The following is a 21,359-nucleotide window of genomic DNA, read 5'->3' on the forward strand; positions in this document are numbered from 1 at the left end:
GACGCGCTGACACTGAGAGAGGGGGGGTTATCAAAATAAGGCCATCCATTCATTTGTGATCTTAGTCATAAATAGTATTTATACACCAAGCGACTGTTTGAAACTTCACCTGGTTGAGCGCGCGCGCGCGTGTTGGTGTCTGTGTGTGTGTGTGTGTGAGCGCGCGTGCTCGGAGGCTGAGTGTCACGGCCCTCTGCAGACTGGGGGGTTGGGAGCAGAGCCGATTGGTTGAGCCGCACAACACAGTCAGTCTGGGCTTGTTTTAACATTAACCGAGGGCACTTCGACAGCAGGCTTTTTAAAAAAAACCTGAGGAAAAGATGTAGTAAATAAACCGATGTGGCTGCTTAGGGGACCGGGCTGTGGCACCGCTGTGTTAGTGTGGCAGCGTAATGGAGATCTGCGTGTTGTTTGGTGTTTGCAGTGACAGTGTTTGCAGAGGGCCGCCGCCGCCGCCGCTGATGAGGCGATGAGGTGCAGAGAATGAGAGCCCTGCCTCGGCCTGCTAGTGCCGCCGCCACCGCAGCTGCGATTGTGCAGATCCGCTCTCACACGCCGAGAAAAGCCCCTCGCCCCGCTCCGTGCCACACCACCAAACAGCCATTGTTGGTTTCCCGGTGACCGACCTCCAAATGGTGAGTGTTTTCGCCCCTTCTCCTCCACGTGTTGTGAACTTAGTGGCGATCGGCTCCTTCTTTTTGTGCGGTTGTAGCTTGTTTGTGTGTCTCAGTGGTGGCTGAGTGTGTCAGCACCCAGCGCTCCTCCATTCACCGGAGCAGGCAGCGATCGCCATGACCCACAGGCAGCAGACAAAGCGGCTTGTATTTTCTGAGAGTTGGTGAATGAGACGTGAGGAAGGAGCAGGGCCAGCGGTTCTCTGTTTTGTCTTTTCCCACCCGACCGGCCTCAAGTATGGAGGCCATGCAATGTCTGCGAATCACTGTGTGTACGCGCAGCCCCCATCCTGATATGCCCCTTCTAGGTTTCTATCATTGCCACATATCCTGCGGTATGTTTGTGTGATTGTCAACATGCTTTGTTATGTTGTACTGTAATATCCCACAGAGGTTTCAGTTATTGAGAAACTTAACCTTGTCTAACCTGCCTCTTTTTGTTTGACAGGATATAACCATGACAACATGAATCAGCCATACAGACAGGCTGTTAGGGGCTCAGTGTTTGGTTCAGGCCAGCCAGAGCTGAGGCCCCGCAATGGCCTGGTGAGCTCTTCCTATGGAAACCAACGTGGCATTGTGAAGCGTGTGTCAGACCAACCGTCAGCTGTGCAGCTGCCATCCTCCAGTCTCAGACAGGGGTACAATCAGCCGGACCGAACTCACTGCTACAGCCCGCTGAGGAGGCTGCAGGACCTGGGCTCTGTGGTCAACAGGCCAGACCCCCAGAGTGACCTGCATCCAAGGAACCACTTGCACTGTGCAAGCCCAATCAGTGAAGATGATGATGATGATGATGATGAGTTTGAGGCCCCATCAGTCCGGATGCCTAATTCCCCAGGCAATGATGATGATATGGAGGCTTTTGACACGCTGCAGGACGTGAACAGAAACGGCTTCTCGCCGCAAAGTCCTGACAGCCTGGAGCGCTGTTCTCCCATCCCCAATGGCTACCTGCATTTTGAGTCCACGCTCTTTGACAGTAGTGACGTTAAGGTGGAGGATGAGGAGGAGGAGCACAGCAGCAGTGAGGACCTGGAGCCTCTTCACCTCTCCCAAAAGTTGAGTCAGGACAGATCTGTTTCTGACAGTAAGACCCCATGTGACACAGGGGTAGACAGAAGAACATACAAACCTACTGTTTTTAATCTGATGTCCAAAACTATTTCTGAACTCAACCCTACACTGAGCCCCAGTGCACTGCCAGAAATCAGTATGAGAGATGGGTGGAGTTTGGGTGAGGAATCAGACAGTGAACTTGCCTCCCCTGTTGACCCTGGACTTATTTCACCAGCCGGCACCAACTCTAACGTGAGTGTAAAACATCTGACGTGCATACTTAATACAGTTTATTTATGTTACCTATTTCCATGGAGGAAGTAGGATTGCATGTCCGTCAACATGGTAATAATGTATTCTTTCTGCAGACCTGTAACAGTACATCATATTATATATATTTTTTTATTGATGTTTCAAAAATATATACAGAGGGAGCAAGCAGTTTTGTAAATCCAAATATTAAAGTATTGTTATTGTCCTTGTTAGTCCAACAGCCCAAAGAAGAAGCCTCTTCCTACAGTGAAGTACTTGGAAGGAGACTTGGTGTGGGCAAAGTTCAACAGACGGCCCTGGTGGCCATGCCAAGTTACCTGTGATCCAGACCAGGGGAACCACACTAAGATGAAAGGTGAGGTTTGATTTACATGTGGATTTTATGATCAAATATTTCCCACAACTTGACCTTTACCTGACAGCTCGATAACAATTGAAGGAATTATATAATTAATTTACTTAGTTCCAGTTCCCAATCCCCGTCCTTGTCGGATGTATTTCCTGGAGACAATTGGAGAGATTGTCGAATGTGCCTGGGTCCCGACGAACGCCATCGCTCCTTTTGAGGGAGGTCATCAGTTTGAAGAGTTGCCTGTGCTTCGACGGAGAGGGAAGCAGAAGGAAAAAGACTATAAGTACACGGTAAATACAATGATGAACTATAAATCTCATCTAAACCTGCTGTGAGCACCATTTTAAATTATATTTCTGTTCTTGACAGATTCCCAGAAGTTTACTGACTGCGTGGAAAGTCAGTGTGGCAGAAGCTGAGTATCTGCTCCCGGCTCGACAAAGGAATACTGAAAGTGTGCTTTCAGTGTCCTTGAATGGAGAGGAGCGTGTACCCAGCCCGCAACCTACTGAAAAGCCACAGGAGGCCCCCTCTCCCTCTGTGGACCCCAGCCTAATTCCACCACCAAATAAGCCCCCCAGTGAAAGTGAGAACCATCTCATAAAAAACTCTGGCCTTCAGTCCAACAAGAGCAAAGTTTGCAAGAAGAAAAAGAAATGTCTGTCAGACATATTTGGGCATATTGTTGGAGGATCAACGGAATCATCTGCTGTCACAAACATGTTGGACCAGTTTCATACAACAACTTGTGCACTGAAAGAAGAGCCAAAGGACTCCCCTTATGCTGACCTGGATTCGGTTCCAATGCTGCATCGTCCTAAACGCACAGCAGTGTCTCCAGTACAGGACAGAAAAGAAGCGGGTTCAACAAAAGTTAAAACAAAGTTTACTAAAAAATCCAAACAATGTACAGATTCCCTTGATAGCATTTTAACAAAGAAATTGACGCCTAAAGATACAAACTCTGAGCAAAGTTTGGGAAGCTGTAATGAGCTGTTGTACTGTTCAGCTGAAAAGCACTCTACGAATCTTCCTGCCAGCAGTCGTCTTATGACGAGGGCTCTGAAAGCAGAGGAAGAGACAGATCTCAAAGATGCACTGGCTACAAGCCAAATCTCAACAGATGCCTACAATGACAATTATCCTAATAATAATGCACCCATCACAACTGAAACCTCTCCTACCAGGAAATACCCTAACAATGCATCGTCCTCTACTGATCACCCCTCTCAAAAAAGACGTGCAAGGAAGCCTGATAAGAAACTAATTCGTAATGGCTCATTGATAAAGTCCAAGTGTGCAGACTCAGGTGTATCCACCATGCATCCTGTCGAAGTCAAGAAAGAAAATGTTGTCCTGGATTTATCTTCTTCTTCCCCGCCCTTGACTCTGTCTCCAATGGATGCCTTTCAGGACGTCAAGGAACTAATGTTCAAATCTCTCGAGAAGAACAACAGCAGCGACTGTGAGCTCACTGTGTTTCGGCCTGATTCCAATTATAAATTCAGTACCTTCCTGATGCTGCTGAAAGACATGCACGACACAAGACAAAAAGAGGGTAAACCCCTCACTGTCCCGCCATCAGCGGTCCTGATCAAGGAGGAGCCCTTGGTCATCCCTGCTGCCTCAGGAGGTGACCTGCTGCGGGGTTCTTGTGATGGTTTCACTCAGAGGATCAAAACAGAGAATGGCCTGTTTGGTAAAAACAAAACCCCCCACAACACAGCGACGAAAACCAAGAACAGGACTAAAGCTATCATGATGGCTGACACCTACCACTGTGAAGACTTTTCTTTTCGCTCTCAGATCGGCAGCTTAGACAAGCAGCGTAGGAAACAAAGACTACCTGCCAAATTGAAATCCAGAGTAGCGGGCCTTTCTTCAGACCTGGCTGACTTGGCTTATGGCAGGGAGTTTGTCAGCGGCCACGCCGACTTAGCCGATCCCGGATCTCGTCCCCCTGCCACTGCTGATGCATCGGCCAGCTACCTCGTCAAGATGTCAGAATCCACCCTGGCTCCAAAGAAGCGCTGGCAGGTGGTTGAGGGGGCTGCTGATAGTAAGGGAGAGGTGATGAGCGAGGCGTCTGCTGAGATAAACGGGTCTTACACCACAAGGGCATCACCAGATCTTGATCTGGAAATCGAGGGGCTGGAGAACGACTCGCTCTTCCTGGAGATGAGCAGCACAGACGGTAAGACACAAACTGCTGCTGTTTGGTTCGTCCTGCTGAGAAGGAAAACTGAACAGCAGGGTGACATGTATGTCATGTATGTTTACGCAGGGAATTCAGAGAACAAACGTCTCCGGAAACCAACTAAAAGGCTCCTGGAGTCAACTGAGGAATATGAACATATATTTGCTCCAAAAAAGAAATCAAAAAAACACACCTCAGAATCTTCCAAAATGGTAAGTTCATGTTTCTTTTAGTTTCCTTTTAAAGCTAATGGAATCACTTCTTTTCAACATCTTTCATTGTGTTTATTTTGTCCCTGAACTGTTAGCTGTGCAGTGTTTACAGCACAATCACAGTCTGTTTTGCAACCTGTTTCCTAAGGACACAAATATCATATATAAGCCTGTCCACCTCCGTTGGCCTTCTCCATGAATATAAATCCCCAAGTTTATTCACTCCATTTGCATATTTCTGGAAACTACCAATTTGATGTACAGTCTTGTTTTGCTGTGTACACAGCAGGCATCAGGGATGATGGAACTCCTCGATGGCAGTACCCCACAAGAAAATGTTACCTCAGCCTCGTCTCCTGTGGGGCCCACCGAGGCTCCTTCAGAGCCCGAACCGAGTCCATCTCAGGATGAGCTTTCTCCTCCACCATCCTCATCGTCTCCAGCCACATCACAACCCTCCCTCGACCCAGAGACGCCAGAAGAAACAGATCTACCTCCTGAATCTGGTAAATAAAGCTGCCTTCGGACATGCCTGAAATTATTCCGAAGGGATTGTATGTGAGAACGCAAATCTCCAGACAATTTTGGGAACTTTTCCTGCCAATATTGGCAAAATATCAGAGAGAGCCCATGTAAGAACACAGCAGGAAAATGTCATAAAATTCATAGTGAGTGGGTGTGGAGATGGAGAATACCTCAGGACATGGAAGATAAAAGTTTACAATGTCAAGACATAGAAATTTGAGAGTTTTGTTGATGAAACCTGACGCTGGTGTCGATGTGATTTAAACCTAAATATGTGATTTCTTTGGCGGGATTTAGAAATGATATCCTGCCTCTGGCATGCTCTACCAACACCCCTCATTTGAATGTTCTGAACATTTTCCTGTGACAATATCCTGCTGGATTCTTCATATGTGAAAGGCAAAGACCCAATGTTCTGGACATTTGCCAGAGTTCGTGTCTGAAAATGTCTTTAGTCATAATATGTGTATATTATACTATTTAAAATCTTTCATAATTAAAATATAAATTGTTGTTGTTTGATCTTATAATGCATCATTTCATTGTTTTATTGTTGTAGACACAGGGTTAGCAATTCAAGAAAGAAAGAGGCCAAGGAAGCTGTCACACAAGGTTCTTGAATGTACCATAGAAGAAGTGTCTGCTGCTCCTACTAAAAAGAAGGTATGTCAGGACTGAGATTGCAACAGATAAGTGTTATAGTGTGTTTGTAATCAGGTTCATATTTTTAACTAGCGCTGAAAATGTCATTTTTTAATAATCTGCTTTCTGGTTTTTTTCCAGGAGCAAAAGCGGCATGTTGGAATTACAGAGCTGAAGGTGTTGGTCAGGAAAACTCAGGTTCATTAAAAAAAGCAAATTCATATCCCACCAAACAATATGATGTTTGAATCATTACACTGTGTTTTATCATCCCTAACAATCTCACTCTGTTTTAGGTTGAGTCTCTGAAGAAAGAGAAGCCTGTACCCAGCACATCCTCTGCCCCAGCTGCTGCCTCCCAGCCCCCAGAGAACGAAGATATCCCCACTCCAAACAGAACTCCCAGCCCCCGAGGAGCTAAGACCCCCGAGCAGGAGCCAGAGATGGAGGCCTGCTGCACTGATGAGAAACAAAACGCTCACACTGGAACACTAACTCCCAAACCTGAGGTGTGCATGTTGCTCATCAATGAGGAAACAAACTGTACACGACAACAACATGGGTAACAACTGCTCTGTCTTCATCTCCGTAGGTTCAGTCTGTTGGTTTGAATGACAGCCTCTCTTCCCACGTGGATGTAAAAGGGAAAATCGGAGCAACGTCATTAAAGGAAAATGTTTGTCAGGTGGGATAAACTATTGGAATTTTTATTTTTCCTCTTCTTGTGGCTCAGTTTCTTACGCATCCTTCATCATGTGTTTTTGTGTGTGTTTGTGCAGGTGTGTGAGAGGACAGGAGACCTGCTGGTGTGTGACGGACACTGTTATGGAGCCTTTCACCTGCAATGTATTGGTCTGTCAGTTGCTCCCAGGGGAAAATTCTTTTGTCATGAATGCAAAGCAGGTGAGTACGCACGGTGGGACAGACATGAGTGTAGATCTGTGCCTGATCATAAAATGTGTGTTTTTACATACTTGAGTTTAGAAATTCAGATTTCTTTGTGCTCCCTCCAGGTGTCCACACATGCTTTGTGTGTAAGAAGTCTGGGGGGGTAAAGCGCTGCATTATACCACTGTGTGGGAAGTTCTACCATACCGACTGCATACTGGCCTACTCCGCAACGCAGCCGCACAACAAAGGCTCCCGCTGCCCTCTGCATGTTTGTCTGTCCTGCCACATCACCAACCCCCTCAATGTCTGCAGCTCCAAGGGTAAGCTCCAGAGCTGCACATCGTAACTATTACATTTTGAAATGATCAATGCAGATTAGAGCCAGGAAGACCTCATGGCCTCACACATTTCCTGATTATTTCGAGCTCAGGTCTGTGGCCAGTGCACTCGTCAGAGTAAAGGGATGCTTTGTGCTTTGGAGTCTGCTTGGTAAAGATTCTACTGTAGCCATCACAACATCTTGTAGTTTGCCTCCAACCAAAAACATTACTCTTCCTAATAATATAGAGATCTCTAAGTTAGTTAGTATTGCACCCTTTATTCCTCATAGAGCTGTCTGCACATATGTTTTCCTTACGCTCACTCTGCCTCCCGAACCCTTGTGCTATCATCTATAATGTTGTTACAGTTCATGCTGACAGTCAGACCTCATAGCTTAAGCTGCGGCTGAGTACAGTACGTACCAGTGAGTGGCATTTAATGCGGTTCTGTCACACGTGAGGCTTCTCTTCTCTCCAGTTTACTTCAAAACATGTATTCTGAGATTCCTGACACCATCGTTTGTTAGTTTGAATAAGACTGAAACATTTTTTAGTTTGATGACCAGAAATATCAATACCTACCATGTCTACCGAAGATGCTTTAAGCAAAAGATTTTTGGCATGTTTGCTCATGAGTCCTTAGAAACTTGAAAAAGCTCCTGATTCTGGCAGTACAGTGTGTGTAACCTCCTATTGTGCCAGTTTGACCTCTGTAACTACTCAAAACAGTATAACACGTATGTTAAATTCTGCACATAGAGATCATTTCTTTCTTTTACTGTGTGTGGTAGCATCTCTCCTGATGATCCTGTAAGATGAAATACATTTTATTCAATCAAGGTGAACTGGGGACACGACATTTTGAGTGAAAGTGAATTTAAAGCCCTGTATAAAGCATTTAGTGGACTGATAACACAGTGTGTTGTTGGTTTATTCTTACAAGCTCCAGTTAAATGTCCAGTTGTTTGTGGAATAAGCCGTTTTTGCTTCTCTGTGGTTTCATATTAGGTCGACTGGCACGATGTGTGCGCTGCCCTGTGGCTTATCACGCCAATGACAACTGCATGGCCGCAGGCAGCCTGGTGCTGGCTAACAACAGTTTTCTCTGTCCGAACCACTTCACTCCCCGCAAAGGCTGCAAGAACCACGAACACATCAACGTCAGCTGGTGCTTCGTCTGCTCTGAAGGCAAGTCTGATTTTGTTTGTTGACCTATGCATCCTGATCGTGGTGGCAGCTGATCGTGTACTATAATTACAGAGTGCCTGACATACAATACTCCGACTCACATACCAATGCTGACAATAACTCCTCAATTCATTTGTCATTGCTGCTCCCTTCAGCTCTTTCAGACATTTTCTCAAAAACATTGACACACCTTTTCGTTATGTTACAAGTTGTTTCTTCTAATCAATGTTGTGAATACTGTTATTTTGTTGATGTGTTCAGTTACACGTGGCATATTTTTTAGTCGTTTTTCTGAACTCTTGTTGAGGGTTAAGGACAGGACCTTGTTAAGCCCTATGAGACTAATTGTGATTTGTGAATATGGGCTATACAAATACATTTTGATTGACTGATTGATCCATTCAAATGTTGTGCTGGTGTAAAAACATGTCAGATCATATAGAGATGAATCAGTAATTATCTCATGGAGTCACAAGCACAGTCCGTTTTTATCACAAGGATTTATCAGCCTCTAGATTGATCACAACACGGCTTCTCTCTACTGAGAAGATTTGTCGAGTATTGATCCAGTCAATTTTAGTTTGAGGTTCAATCTGTAACCTTTTCTTGCTGGCTGCTAACAGTATCTTCAACAGATGCAACGTTAAATAAAATGATAAAAGATATCCTGGATTCACTTCAAAATATAATGGGTTCTTCCCTGACCCATGCCACATTCTTCCAGTTTCATGATAATCTGTTCAGTAGTTTTTGCGTAATCCTGCTAACAAACAAACAAATACTCTGAATTATTTATTCTTATATTAACCACATTATACACAGCTATAGGTGCCCACCTCCTAAATAGGCCCAATTCAGTTTTTTTCACAAAAAATCCATGCATTATTTTCTGATTAACAAAAATGCTGAAAAACTTCCTCTGCCACTTCTGGATATTCACCCAAAGTAAGTGGATTGCTCCTTGGCCCGAGTCCCATCTTTCCACTTGGTTTCATGGAAAATCAGTTGTCATTCATTGTATCTTGCAAACAAGCAAACCAACCAACAAGCAATCAGACAGCATTAAAAACAAACCCCCCTTGGTGGATGTCCATTTCTATGCCAATATTTAAAACTCCCATCATTCCTTGCTACTTAAAATCAGAGTCAAATATCTCGCTCGCTTTTACCACGAGGTGGAGACAGCAATCATATATCTTACTGTGAGGTTTCCAAGTGTCCCCATTTGCTTTATAGTCTGGTTACAACGTGTCTGTCATCTGTGTTGTGCTGTTTTATAGTCATATTGTGTTAAGCTCAGTAATCATCTACCCACATGCTCTTTAGACAGGTGCTGTGTCTCAAATTAAGATATTTGCCTCTTGCCCCCTTGTGAATGTTGAAATCCACTTATCCCACTCATCACATCAAAACACTTTTACTACTTTAATCTTATATTTATTTTTAATATGAGTTCAAGTGAAACTGTTAAATGACTCGTATCACATCGCTGCACATGTCTCTCTGGAGCTCTGTGCACGATAAGTTACACACACATCCACATCCTATTTTCCACTTTATTGCTCCTACTTGGCAAATTAATTTTGCAAAAACAGATTTTTTCTCCAAACAAAGTAGCCCAGTAACCTTCACGATATGATTTTACATTGATGCAGTTAACACCTGGTCTGTATGATCTGATCCCAAGTGGTTGAGATCCGATCACTCAGACCTAAAGATGTGTGATGATTTGCATATACAGCGGAGAAATGAGATCCACTCAGTGATCTTAGGAGACGTTAGGGATGCATTTTAATACCAGGTCTGAACAGCACGTCTTAGTTACCATCTTTACTAACACTAAACTGACACCGTCATTGTCTACTTTGTGTCAGTTATTGTATTGAAATGATTAGTCAACAAAAGATTTTTTTAAATGTCATTAAACTAAATCAAAAATAAGTATGTTGTGTGTTTGCTCTGATTTCGTAGGGGGCAGTCTGCTGTGCTGTGAAGCCTGTCCTGCTGCTTTCCATAGGGAGTGTCTGAATATGGAGATGCCCCAGGGCAGCTGGTTCTGCAATGACTGCAAATCTGGAAAGAAGCCTCGTATTAAAGACATACTGTGGGTCAAATGGGGACGTTACAGGTAAGGGTACATAAGTTGCCTTCCTGTGCCTCTGAGCAAACAGCAGATTCACCCCCTATTTTTGCTCATGTAACCTGACCTAACTCTTTAGGTGGTGGCCTGCAGAAGTCTGTATGGCAAAAGATGTTCCAAATAACATCTTGAGGATGAAACATGAGGTGGGAGAGTTCCCAGTGCAATTCTTTGGCTCCAAAGATTTTGTGTGGACATACCAGGCCAGAGTCTTCCCTTACATGGAGGGTGACACTCACAACATTGAGAAAATGGGGAAGGGAGCAGATGCAGTCTACAAAAATGGTAGGTTCATATGAAAATACTCTTATGCATCTTTTTTCGAGTACCTTTAATAGTCTGAGTAAAGATCGTGTCTGTGTTTTTAGCCCTGACAGATGCAGCAGAGAGGTTCAGAGCGCTCCAGGCAGAAAAGGAAATGCGGCAGCTTCAGGAGGACAGAAAGAATGACAAGAAACCTCCTCCATACAGACACATTAGGGTACTGTGCATCACCAAATATACAACTGTGCTTATCTAGACTGACCTGAGATGAGTTCACAGAGAAGTTCAAATCATGCTCCTGTCTCTTAGGTAAACCGGCCAATCGGGAAGGTGCAGATCATCACGGCTGACCTATCAGAGATCCCACGTTGCAACTGTAAGGCCTCTGACGAGAACCCCTGCGGCATCGACTCGGAGTGCATCAACCGCATGCTGATGTACGAGTGCCATCCTCAGGTGTGTGCGGCGGGGGAGCGATGTCAGAACCAGACCTTCACAAAGCGCCAGTACACAACCGTGGAGATTTTCAGGACGCTGTCCCGTGGCTGGGGTTTACGCGGTGTGTCAGACATCAAGAAGGTACGTTGGAAAATTATCGGACGCAAGATTTTGAATTGAAAGCATGAGCCAAAATCAAATTATTCGCCTGCGTCATCATAACAGTCTTATTTATCTTTTTTTTTTTTTTTTTATCTCTGGTGCTTCTCAGGGAGCGTTTGTGAGTGAATATGTGGGAGAGGTGATAGATGAAGAAGAATGTCGAGCCAGGATCAGACACGCTCAGGAGAATGACATCTGTAACTTCTACATGCTTACACTGGACAAGGTGCTGACACATCTACATCTTTTTATCTATTTCTACAATATATGTAATTTCACTCACTTGCCTGCAATCTCCTAATGTCTATTTGTATCATATCTATCTATTTTTTCAGCATGTCCATTTCTATGTATATTTTCTCTATGTATACAAATATTTACTCACTGGTTGGGAAAACTTGCTAATATACATTTTCTTTTACACTTTCAGGACCGGATCATTGATGCCGGGCCCAAAGGGAACCAGGCTCGCTTCATGAACCACAGTTGCCAACCAAACTGTGAGACCCAAAAGTGGACTGTGAACGGGGACACCAGGGTGGGGCTGTTTGCTCTACAGGACATCCCACAAGGTTAGAGTTTGTGTAGGATCAAGAACTCAGGTTATTGCATTGATGTATCGCATCTGCAGCACAGAACTAAAGCAGCGTTTATTTCAGGTGTGGAGCTGACGTTCAACTACAACCTGGAGTGTCTTGGCAATGGGAAAACTGCCTGTAAATGTGGAGCACCCAACTGCAGCGGTTTCCTTGGTGTCAGACCAAAGGTAAAAGAGCATATTTGAACAGATTTAGTGCTTAATGGTCGCACTTACACCCTCCACATGATCCAGACGATTGTAAAACTTGTAAAACCTCCCGTTCATTGTTTTTGTTCAGAACCAGCCGCCAGCAGAGAAGGTGAAGGAGGGACGAAGAAGGGGCATGAAAAAGAAGACCAAGCAGGAAGTGACCAAGGAAAGAGAAGATGAGTGCTTCAGCTGTGGCGACGGGGGACAGATAGTGTCCTGTAAGAAGCCTGGCTGCCCTAAGGTCTATCATGCTGACTGTCTCAACTTGGCCAAGAGGCCTGCAGGCAAGTATTTTACTGACAACTCGTATGATACTGCTAATGTAGCACTATTAAGTCTAAATTGGTTTGTAGCCTGACTCGAATTTTAAATATCCTCAGGCATTGTGTGGTTTTGAGGAAAGAACACTAGGCAGTGATTCATTTCAAACAATTAAAACACAGCAGACCAACAGTTCTCCACACATGGAAAACCTCTTTTCAAATTGCTGTGTATTACATGAAAAATAGTAAAATATGAAAAGTGTCTCTTAGTTTGTTTGTAATAAGGATTTATGAATACTTGATATTTGAGGTCATAAAATGATCATGAATGTACTATGAACGCGTGAATTATATAAGAATGAATTTGGATGAAAGTGAAGTAAAAATCTAAATATTTATCATCTTGTATTTGGGATAAAAGATTATGGAACAACCAGATTTATCTTTTAAGACAGAGTCTGAACATTTGCTGCCAGCATCTATTTCTGGAGACGACTGTTTTCAAACTTGCAGCCAGTTGAATTGCTGCTGTCTTGGAATTTTCAGTCATATCAGCAGATTTTGACCAAACCTCTATGAGCTTTGTAAGATTGTAATCATTGTTGTTCACTGATCTTATCTCCAGGGCGGTGGGAGTGTCCATGGCACCAGTGTGACATCTGTGGAAAAGAGGCAGCTTCGTTCTGTGAGATGTGTCCCAGCTCTTACTGTAAGGAGCACCGTGAAGGCATGCTCTTCATTTCCAAGCTGGACGGCAAGTTGTCCTGCAGCGAGCATGACCCCTGTGGTCCCGACCCACTAGAGCCAGGGGAGATTCGTGAATACGTGCCCAACACGACCTCTGTGAGGCCCGGGGCCATGGCGGTGCCTGTCACTCCCTCTCTGGCCCCAGACTCTAGACGAGCCAGTTTTTCTTCTTCTGCTGCCACTCCTGTCTCTTCCCCTACTAGCCAGGCTGCACTGGGCAGGCAGGAGCCTCCTCCTCGTCTCTACATCAACACAAAGACTGCTACCTCCAGCTTCATCCCTTCCAACAGGGTGTACCTGACAGACAGGACTGAAGGGAAAGCGTCACCTTCCTCCTCCAAGGGGGAGAGAGAGGACGGTGAGGTGGAGGACGGGGAGGTGTGTGGGTTAGAGGTGGAAGACGTGGATGATGATGATGATGATGATGATGATGATGGTGTTGATGATGATGACGATGATGACGATGACGATGATGAGGAGGCAGAAGAGGAGGAGGACGAAATGGAGGAGATGGAGATAGTGGAAGATGAGGAGGAGGACGAACCACTGTATGGAAGTGACCGGCTGGAAGAAGGCGAGGAGGAGAGGGAGGAGGAGGATGATGATGAAGGAGGGGACGTGTTTGACACTTGGGGGGGTTATGTGGATGAAGATGATGATGGAGAGGTGGAGGGGGAGGACTTTGAAGAGTGGGGGAGAGTGGAGGACGATGATAAATGACACAGTCCATCCATTCCTTTTTAATTACTTGTAAAAAAACTCTCAGTAAACATTTCAAGGACAAAGAGTTTGATATTTTGGTACCTACTTGAACGCAACACTGCCTTCACTCTGGTACAACCATGCCTTCTCATCCACCGCTGGACTCTCGTGTGGATGTGTACTGGTGCTGAGGCTCGAGGACTGATCCTGGTCTCTTTATACTTCTGTTGATATGTTTATTTGTGTCTGGTGCTGTTATGATCTTTTATTCTATTGTTTACATTTTTTGCCTTTTTTAAAAAAATGTTTGAAATGTAAGAAAAAAGGTGAGAAGTTTTCACCTGACCAAACTGTCACCGTAAGGGCATCTCATGTTGTTGTTACTGTCTTCACCATGTCTCTCTAATTACAAGTGATAAAAGAAATGGAGTTCTCACTGGTTCATGTTACGGTTAAACATGACGATGGCTGTTTGCTGTGTCTGAGGAATACAGAAATAAACCCACTGGAGTCATCGCAACTGAAATGATTATTGTCAAGATGATAATCTTTTCTTCTGTTTTCTTTTAATTGATTAACAGATTCTATGAATTCATCCTTGTTTCTCTCCACACAGGCAGCTCAGGATCGCAGAGAAATGAAATGATGCCACAAAATGGCAAAACCCTAAATATGCATCACTAACATTGGTTTCACACCCATCACTGCTGTTCCATTATCCTAATTAGAATAAAATCAAAGTACTTATTCACTCTGTATCCAGTATTTTCTTCTCTTTACAGTCACACATGGCAGAAGATATCTTGGAGTCAATGTATCATAAACTAATTACTGTCATATTTTAGTGTTCATACTGTGAATAGGTAAACAAGCTGTATCAGTACTCAGGATGTAGTGAGTATAAAGGTTACTTGGTTAATTATTGATTTTTGATTTTCTTTCCTTTCTTTCCCTGTCAAATATCAGAAGGGTTGAGTTTTTATGGCTGGGAACCACCTGAGACTTGAAGGTTTTTAACTTCTTTACTCTGTATTTTCTGCTGATCTCACACAGTGTTTGATTATAAACCATGAAATCACACACATTAAACAAGACAATTACCAGGTCTGGATGAAGGAAATAGAAATTAACCCTTTTGATAGACTGGTGCTTTATGTGAACTAGATTGTATATTTATCAGTCCTTTTACATGATGCACATTATACAACTTGATGAAGTCTGTAAAACATGATTAAAGCGAGCTGTAGTCTGTCACACAAAAGAAAAAGAATCAGGCTATGTTTTGATGCAGGCACACTCTTCTAGACAGGGCCTGGAGGACAGTGAAAACACATGCACACATTCTTGTACTTTTATTTTAGTGAGCACACTCATTAGTATAATGCATTCCCTCCCTCCTTCCCTGAGCCATTTTATTTTATATACCTAGTCTTAGTACTAACCAGAAACCATGGCCAAAACGTCTTCACACAATAAAGTATCCGGCCCTCACCAAGATGTAAGTACACAAACACACACAGTGCCACACTATCTATTGATATATCAGAATCAGAAATACTTCATTGATCCCAGGGGGAAATTGTGTTTGTTACAACTGCTTCAGGTAAAGGTAGAAATATAGGCATAAAAGATTAAAAATATGAATGGTGGGAACACCTGCGTCCTCTAGATGTCGCTGTGTCCTACAGTCCTAATTGCGACACCGCAGAGGAAGAAAGGACGTGACGTAGCTGTAGTCGAGTGTAAAATGGCGACGGAGATGCGTTAGTCAAAACACAAGCGACGAGATTGAAAAGCTACGGAGGAAAGCTTCACCTTTACAAGGGGAAAATCAACGTTTGAAATATTCATATCTGTGGTGGATCGTACTAAGGTAACAAGCTGTTAAATACTTCAATATATAACGAGTCAACAGCTAGGTTAGCTTAATGGTAACCGCTAGGTCAGTTTTAGCTTCTATGTATGTGAACAAAATGCACACGATGCTGAGTGAACATGAGTTAAAGGACAGGAGAGTGACTATTCCCCAGACAGATCATGTTTCTGACGAGCACTTCTCAGTGTTGATCATGTGACTCTGTGTGTACTCGTGGTGGCAGGTTCAGTCATGACCGAGCAGCCCAGCACCACCCCGGAGGGCATCGTGGGCCTGGATGAGCCCAAGAAGATGACCAGGGAGGACTGGAGGAAGAAGAAGGAGCTGGAGGAGCAGAGGAAGCTGGGAAACGCTCCAGCTGAGGTGGACGAGGAGGGCAAGTAAGTGTGTGTCTGGACAGAAAGTGAGAGGAGAAATGGATGAGTTCCTACATGCGTCGCATCTGGACATTACAATATTCTCACGTGCCAAGCACCCTTTAACACCAGAACCTACACTTACCCCGAGGAAACACGACTGCATCTTTCGTTAGACCCCCCCCCCCCCCTATCTGTATGAGTTTTGATGGAGCAGCTATGAAGGTAAAAAGCATTCACGTCAGCACCCAGGTTGTACTTGAATATATCGGTGTTAGCTCTTATTATTTGCTGCAGTCCATAAAACAGCATTGAACTCCAGCCAGGTTCATCACTTTTTTAGTTTCATTGTGCAGTGACTTTTCGCAGCGCATGTGTCGTCAACTTTTTGTCTTAATATGCATGTGTGGGTGTAAGACCACAGACTTTAAACACTCCTGCTGTTTCACTAGGACGTTCGCGTTCACACACTTTCATACAATATTTACTGTGAAGCTACTGTTCAGTCATGTGGAACGCTTGTGCTGCTTTGTCTCTCCAGGGACATTAACCCTCACATCCCACAGTACATTTCATCAGTGCCATGGTACATCGACCCGTCTAAAAGGCCCACTTTAAAGCATCAGAGACCACAGGCTGAAGAAGAGGCGCAATACTCAAACATTGGAGAGTGGTATAAGAGAGGAGTGCAGGAGGTGAGAATGAATAAACATGAGTAGCTTTCATGTGGCTGCAACAATTTAACTGTAAGATTAATAACTTCATTGTGTGTCTCCACACAGAATGCTTTGACCACTAAATTTCGTAAAGGAGCTTGTGAAAACTGTGGTGCCATGACGCATAAAAAGAAAGACTGCTTGGAGGTAAAGGAACCAAAGCAATTGTCATCTCTTCCTATCTTCCAGCACAGACTAACCTTCACTTGTTTTATTCAGCACAATTCTAGAATGTTGTATCTGCATACATAAACGATAACCTCTGACCTTAATTTTTGTGTCGTCAGCGTCCCAGAAAAGTTGGAGCGAGGTACACGGGCACCGGAATAGCTCCAGATGAACACTCTCAGGTCCTGCTTGATTTGGACTACGATGGGAAGAGGGATCGCTGGAACGGTTACGACCCCGAGGAACACCAGCGCATTGTGGAAGAGTACGCCAAAGTAGACCTGGTGAGTAGACCAGTGGTTAATTCAATCTGGTTTAACTGTAGAGCATTTGTTTCTTCGATTTGTTGAGAACACCGTAGATCTCTGCCAACTTTCAAGCATGCTCTTGTGTTGAAACATTCAAATTAGAGACAAGGCAACTTTTAAACTAAACATTTTATTGATGTATATGTCAATAAAATTGATATCTGACAAACACAAATCCAACGTTTACAGTGGGCAAACTCAAGTCAGAACCGAGGCTCAGTTACAGGCACTGTGACATATATCAGGTGTGACGGCACAATGGGGTTCAAAACATTATATTTTGGTGCTGTTGTTTATTTGTCAACTACTAGATGATACTGAGTTTGTATTTGTCTTTGTCTTTCAGGCCAAAAGGACTCTGAAGGCACAGAAACTTCAGGATGAGTTGGCGTCTGGAAAACTGGACCAAACTGTAAGTTTTTTCCAGATTGTAGTTGGACGGGATTATATTGACGAGAGTTAAATGCAATCTCTTGCCTGGGAAACTAACAATTTTAATCCCTTTTCTGCAGGAGTGGGAACATGACAGCGAGGATGAGGATGAAGATAAATATGCAGATGACATTGACATGCCTGGTCAGAACTTTGACTCCAAAAGAAGAATTACTGTCAGGAATCTGCGTATCAGAGAAGACACAGCTAAAGTAAGAGTCACATGATTGCTGAACTAGTATTTCACTTTCATACAGGAGTCCTTCGGTCACTTGTAATGTCCACATTTAAAGATGTCGATTTAAGTGAGTGTCAAGGGAACGTTATTCGTTAATAATCTGAACTCATGTCTATCTCTCACAGTACCTGAGGAATCTGGATCCAAACTCAGCCTACTATGATCCCAAGACTCGAGCTATGAGAGAGAACCCGTACTCCAACACTGGCATGAACCCTGATGAGTAAGTTACTGACACAATGTTTCCTGATCACTCACCTCTCATTGGCTCACATTGTAAACCTTTCCTGCTGTGTCTGACAGAGTGGGGTATGCTGGAGACAACTTTGCTCGCTACAGTGGGGACACAATCACCATGGCTCAAACGCAATGTAAGTCACTGAGACACTTAGCAGCCACTTCAACTCCTCTCCATCTACACTCTCTTCAACACTGACATTACAAGAAGAATGCCAAGTATGTAATTTAGACCCTGACTGATTTTTTGGGGCCGATGCTGATGATAGGGAGTAAAAAAAATCTAATTCGATATATTGGCTGAAATATATATATATTTTAAAAATTAGCAGTGATTCCTTAAATATTGGTTATCAATCCTTTGTGACAAATGAATGTAATTGAGGATTGATATTTTACGTGTAGAGATGCAACATGTACCCATAGTGATTGTCAATGCCTCATCTTGTGACAGTGTTTGCCTGGGAGGCCTACGAGAGAGGATCGGAGGTTCATCTGCAGGCCGACCCCACCAAGCTGGAGCTTCTCCACTTGTCCTTCAAAGACAAAAAAGAGGACTTTAAGGAGCAACAGCGGGAGAGCATCTTGGAGAAGGTGAATACCTGATATCAACTTCTGTTTTAAACCACCGGGCTGGTAACTAAAGGCCCGCACACTTTGTGAGAAAGGAATCGCACATGTTGTTGGATAAGGGTCTAATATGAAATCTGGGTTTCATTATGTACCACAAATTTTAATGTCAAACTTGCATATCAGACAATTATGGAAGCAGACATCTCATAATCTCACATGTGTTTTATGTTTTGAAATGCACAGACACTTCACATCATATTAATTTTTTTAAACACTTTCATTTAAAATGGGCCTCACTATAGCAAATGTTCATATGTGCTTGTCTGTAATCTTATCAAATGAATCTGCCCACCAGAAATAAACGAAGGAAAATAATTAACACTTGTAGTCTGCAAAAATAGATTTGTAAATTATTCTTTTAAATATAAAAAGCAAAATTTCATATTTTATATTGTTCCACAATTTCACCTCAGTTGCAGATTTATCTGATTTGAGTCCCTTTCTTTGGTCTGTTGTACCGTAAACTCACAAACACCTCTCAAACCATATTTTTGCTAACAAGCATTTATAAACGAAATGCCTGTGACAGTTTGGGTCCATTTATCTGATGTGATGTAGGACTACTGTTGAAGGCTAACCTCTAAACATTTCAGTACATTTCTTTAAGCCCTAATGGTGTATGATGACTTAATTGTGTTTGTGCTTTTGTGTGTGACGATCAGTATGGAGGTCAAGAACACTTGAACGCTCCACCACGGGAGCTGCTTCTGGCCCAGACAGAGGACTATGTGGAGTACTCTCGTCACGGCGCTGTACTGAAAGGACTAGAGAAGGCTGTCGTCCGCTCCAAGTACGAGGAGGACGTGCTTATCAACAACCACACGGTGAGAGCGACAGGATGGACTAAGGCTTTTGCTAATTTTGCCTTCATTGTATTCACCATGTATTCTAAAGAAGCTCTTGTGTTTGTTTAGTGTATTTGGGGCTCTTACTGGAAGGACGGCTACTGGGGCTACAAGTGTTGTCACTCCATGGTTAAACAAAGTTACTGCACAGGAGAGACTGGAATTACTGTAGTAAGTAATATTTTTTCACACTCGCTTTATCTGTAACATTTTTTAAAGATCGTTTTGTAACCTAAACTGGTTTTCTTAAAAAACTACAGAACAGCACAGACTGTGTTCCATTTGAAGAGGGTCTGACTGAACCACAGGAGGAAGAAGAGCCCAAGACTCTGCTGGAGGTAAGTGATGCCGTAAACTTAGATCTCCTTATATGTAGGAGTGTAATGGTACATTAGAAACAAGGAACAGAAAACAAAACTCAGGTTTTATTGGTTTTTATCCAACTCTGGCTGTGTCATTTTTACCAAAAGTAAAAAAACTAAATAAGCACTCTCATAAATAAATATAAATAGTAAAATAAATATCCATTAAGGTGCAGCATGTAGTAAATTAACTACCTAAACTGCACCGTTATTGTAATGTATAATTATTATCATAATTAAATACATGTATTTTCACCAGATGCATCGTGATAAGATGATGAAAGAGAAAAAGAAGAAAAAGAAGAGCAAAAAGAACAAGAAGCGCAGCTCTGACAGCAGCGATTCAGAGGACGAAGAGAAGAAGAAGGAGAAGTTGAAGAAGGTAAAAATACACAAGTCTGTGTTCATCTGTGTGTGTGTGTCTCTTTTGGCTCTTTCCTGCGACTGACCTCCAACATCTTTCTCTGTGTTAGGCCCTCGAAGCAGAGGACAAGCATAGAAAGCACATAGATGCAATTATGCAGATCGATGAGAGGAAGAGGCCGTACACCAGCCTGCAGGAAGTGAAGGCGCCCACCGAGGAGGAGCTGGAGGCCTTCCGCATGAAGCGCTGCCGGCCAGATGATCCCATGGCATCCTTCCTTGGACATTAAACGCCTCCTTTCCGGGTGACTCTCCTAGACTCTCCCCATGGACTCTACCAGAGCAGTTGCTCGGTGAAATGAAAGTCTCGGATTCGTTAAACCTTCAACTTGTAACTTTAAGCAGGAGACTTCTCTCTGGGTGTAAATGCTACAGAAATTGTGTAAAAGTGTTGCTATTTCATTTTTGTATTTGAAGGCACTGGGGGTCAGAGGACAGTGTACAGAGGACAGTAAATATGTGTACTTTTCTTTGTACTTATTCAGTTCAATGGAAAACAAATGTAACAACTTTTAAACACATTTCAGTCCAAAACAAAGCAGAGCCACCCTCACGCTAATTTCAGGAATTACTTTAACTGGGATTAATGCATTTTTATAAATAAAATATATTTGACTACATTGTGTCATGAAAGAAGTCATTGTTTTCAAGGGACAATGTACACTTATCAACACCACTGTAAATGTGCTCATTTTGAATATTCTTTCCAGGCCTTTGGAGATCACTGATCTTTAATATTTAAACATATTTTCTGCTATCGTTTCTTTAATATATTTCAAATGTTCCTTCTATGAAACTTAAAGATAAATATTCTGTATTTTCAAGACATATAAGAAGCGCTGGGAATAGTTTTGTGTGTTAATTTGCCAGTATCGTCTCATAGAAACCTGCAACATGAGAAGCGCTGATGTAATTTCCGCTCGCGT

General features: G+C 43.2%; 2 protein-coding genes across 5 annotated transcripts; both read left to right on the forward strand.

Annotated features, from left to right (window-relative positions):
- Nucleotides 1-168: 168 nt before the first annotated feature.
- nsd1a (nuclear receptor binding SET domain protein 1a) lies at nucleotides 169-14,590 on the forward strand. Of its 4 annotated transcripts, none has more exons than XM_069531965.1 (23): nucleotides 169-635; nucleotides 1,123-1,985; nucleotides 2,220-2,361; nucleotides 2,476-2,648; nucleotides 2,728-4,552; nucleotides 4,643-4,767; nucleotides 5,054-5,273; nucleotides 5,852-5,955; nucleotides 6,076-6,132; nucleotides 6,231-6,443; nucleotides 6,527-6,619; nucleotides 6,714-6,837; nucleotides 6,948-7,145; nucleotides 8,154-8,333; nucleotides 10,305-10,461; nucleotides 10,553-10,758; nucleotides 10,842-10,954; nucleotides 11,047-11,316; nucleotides 11,447-11,563; nucleotides 11,768-11,909; nucleotides 11,997-12,103; nucleotides 12,216-12,411; nucleotides 13,016-14,590. In XM_069531965.1, the coding sequence occupies exons 2-23, from the start codon at nucleotides 1,140-1,142 to the stop codon at nucleotides 13,855-13,857; spliced, it is 6,450 nt and encodes a 2,149-aa protein (XP_069388066.1). In that variant the 5' UTR covers nucleotides 169-635; nucleotides 1,123-1,139; the 3' UTR covers nucleotides 13,858-14,590. The 4 variants fall into 4 exon arrangements, with proteins under 4 accessions (XP_069388066.1, XP_069388062.1, XP_069388064.1 ...); XM_069531961.1 differs by having other exon boundaries at nucleotides 217-635; nucleotides 2,470-2,648; XM_069531963.1 differs by having other exon boundaries at nucleotides 217-635; nucleotides 2,470-2,648; nucleotides 5,858-5,955.
- Nucleotides 14,591-15,527: 937 nt separating this feature from the next.
- Nucleotides 15,528-21,053, forward strand: slu7 (SLU7 homolog, splicing factor). The gene is made up of 15 exons (XM_020104853.2): nucleotides 15,528-15,712; nucleotides 15,939-16,095; nucleotides 16,613-16,766; nucleotides 16,854-16,934; nucleotides 17,075-17,239; nucleotides 17,610-17,675; nucleotides 17,776-17,907; nucleotides 18,059-18,156; nucleotides 18,237-18,304; nucleotides 18,625-18,764; nucleotides 19,466-19,627; nucleotides 19,718-19,819; nucleotides 19,909-19,986; nucleotides 20,270-20,392; nucleotides 20,484-21,053. The coding sequence occupies exons 2-15, from the start codon at nucleotides 15,947-15,949 to the stop codon at nucleotides 20,661-20,663; spliced, it is 1,698 nt and encodes a 565-aa protein (XP_019960412.1). The 5' UTR covers nucleotides 15,528-15,712; nucleotides 15,939-15,946; the 3' UTR covers nucleotides 20,664-21,053.
- The last annotated feature ends 306 nt before the right edge of the window (nucleotides 21,054-21,359 follow it).

The sequence above is a fragment of the Paralichthys olivaceus genome, chromosome 9 (assembly GCF_024713975.1).
Source record: "Paralichthys olivaceus isolate ysfri-2021 chromosome 9, ASM2471397v2, whole genome shotgun sequence".
NCBI classification, from domain to species: domain Eukaryota; kingdom Metazoa; phylum Chordata; class Actinopteri; order Pleuronectiformes; family Paralichthyidae; genus Paralichthys; species Paralichthys olivaceus.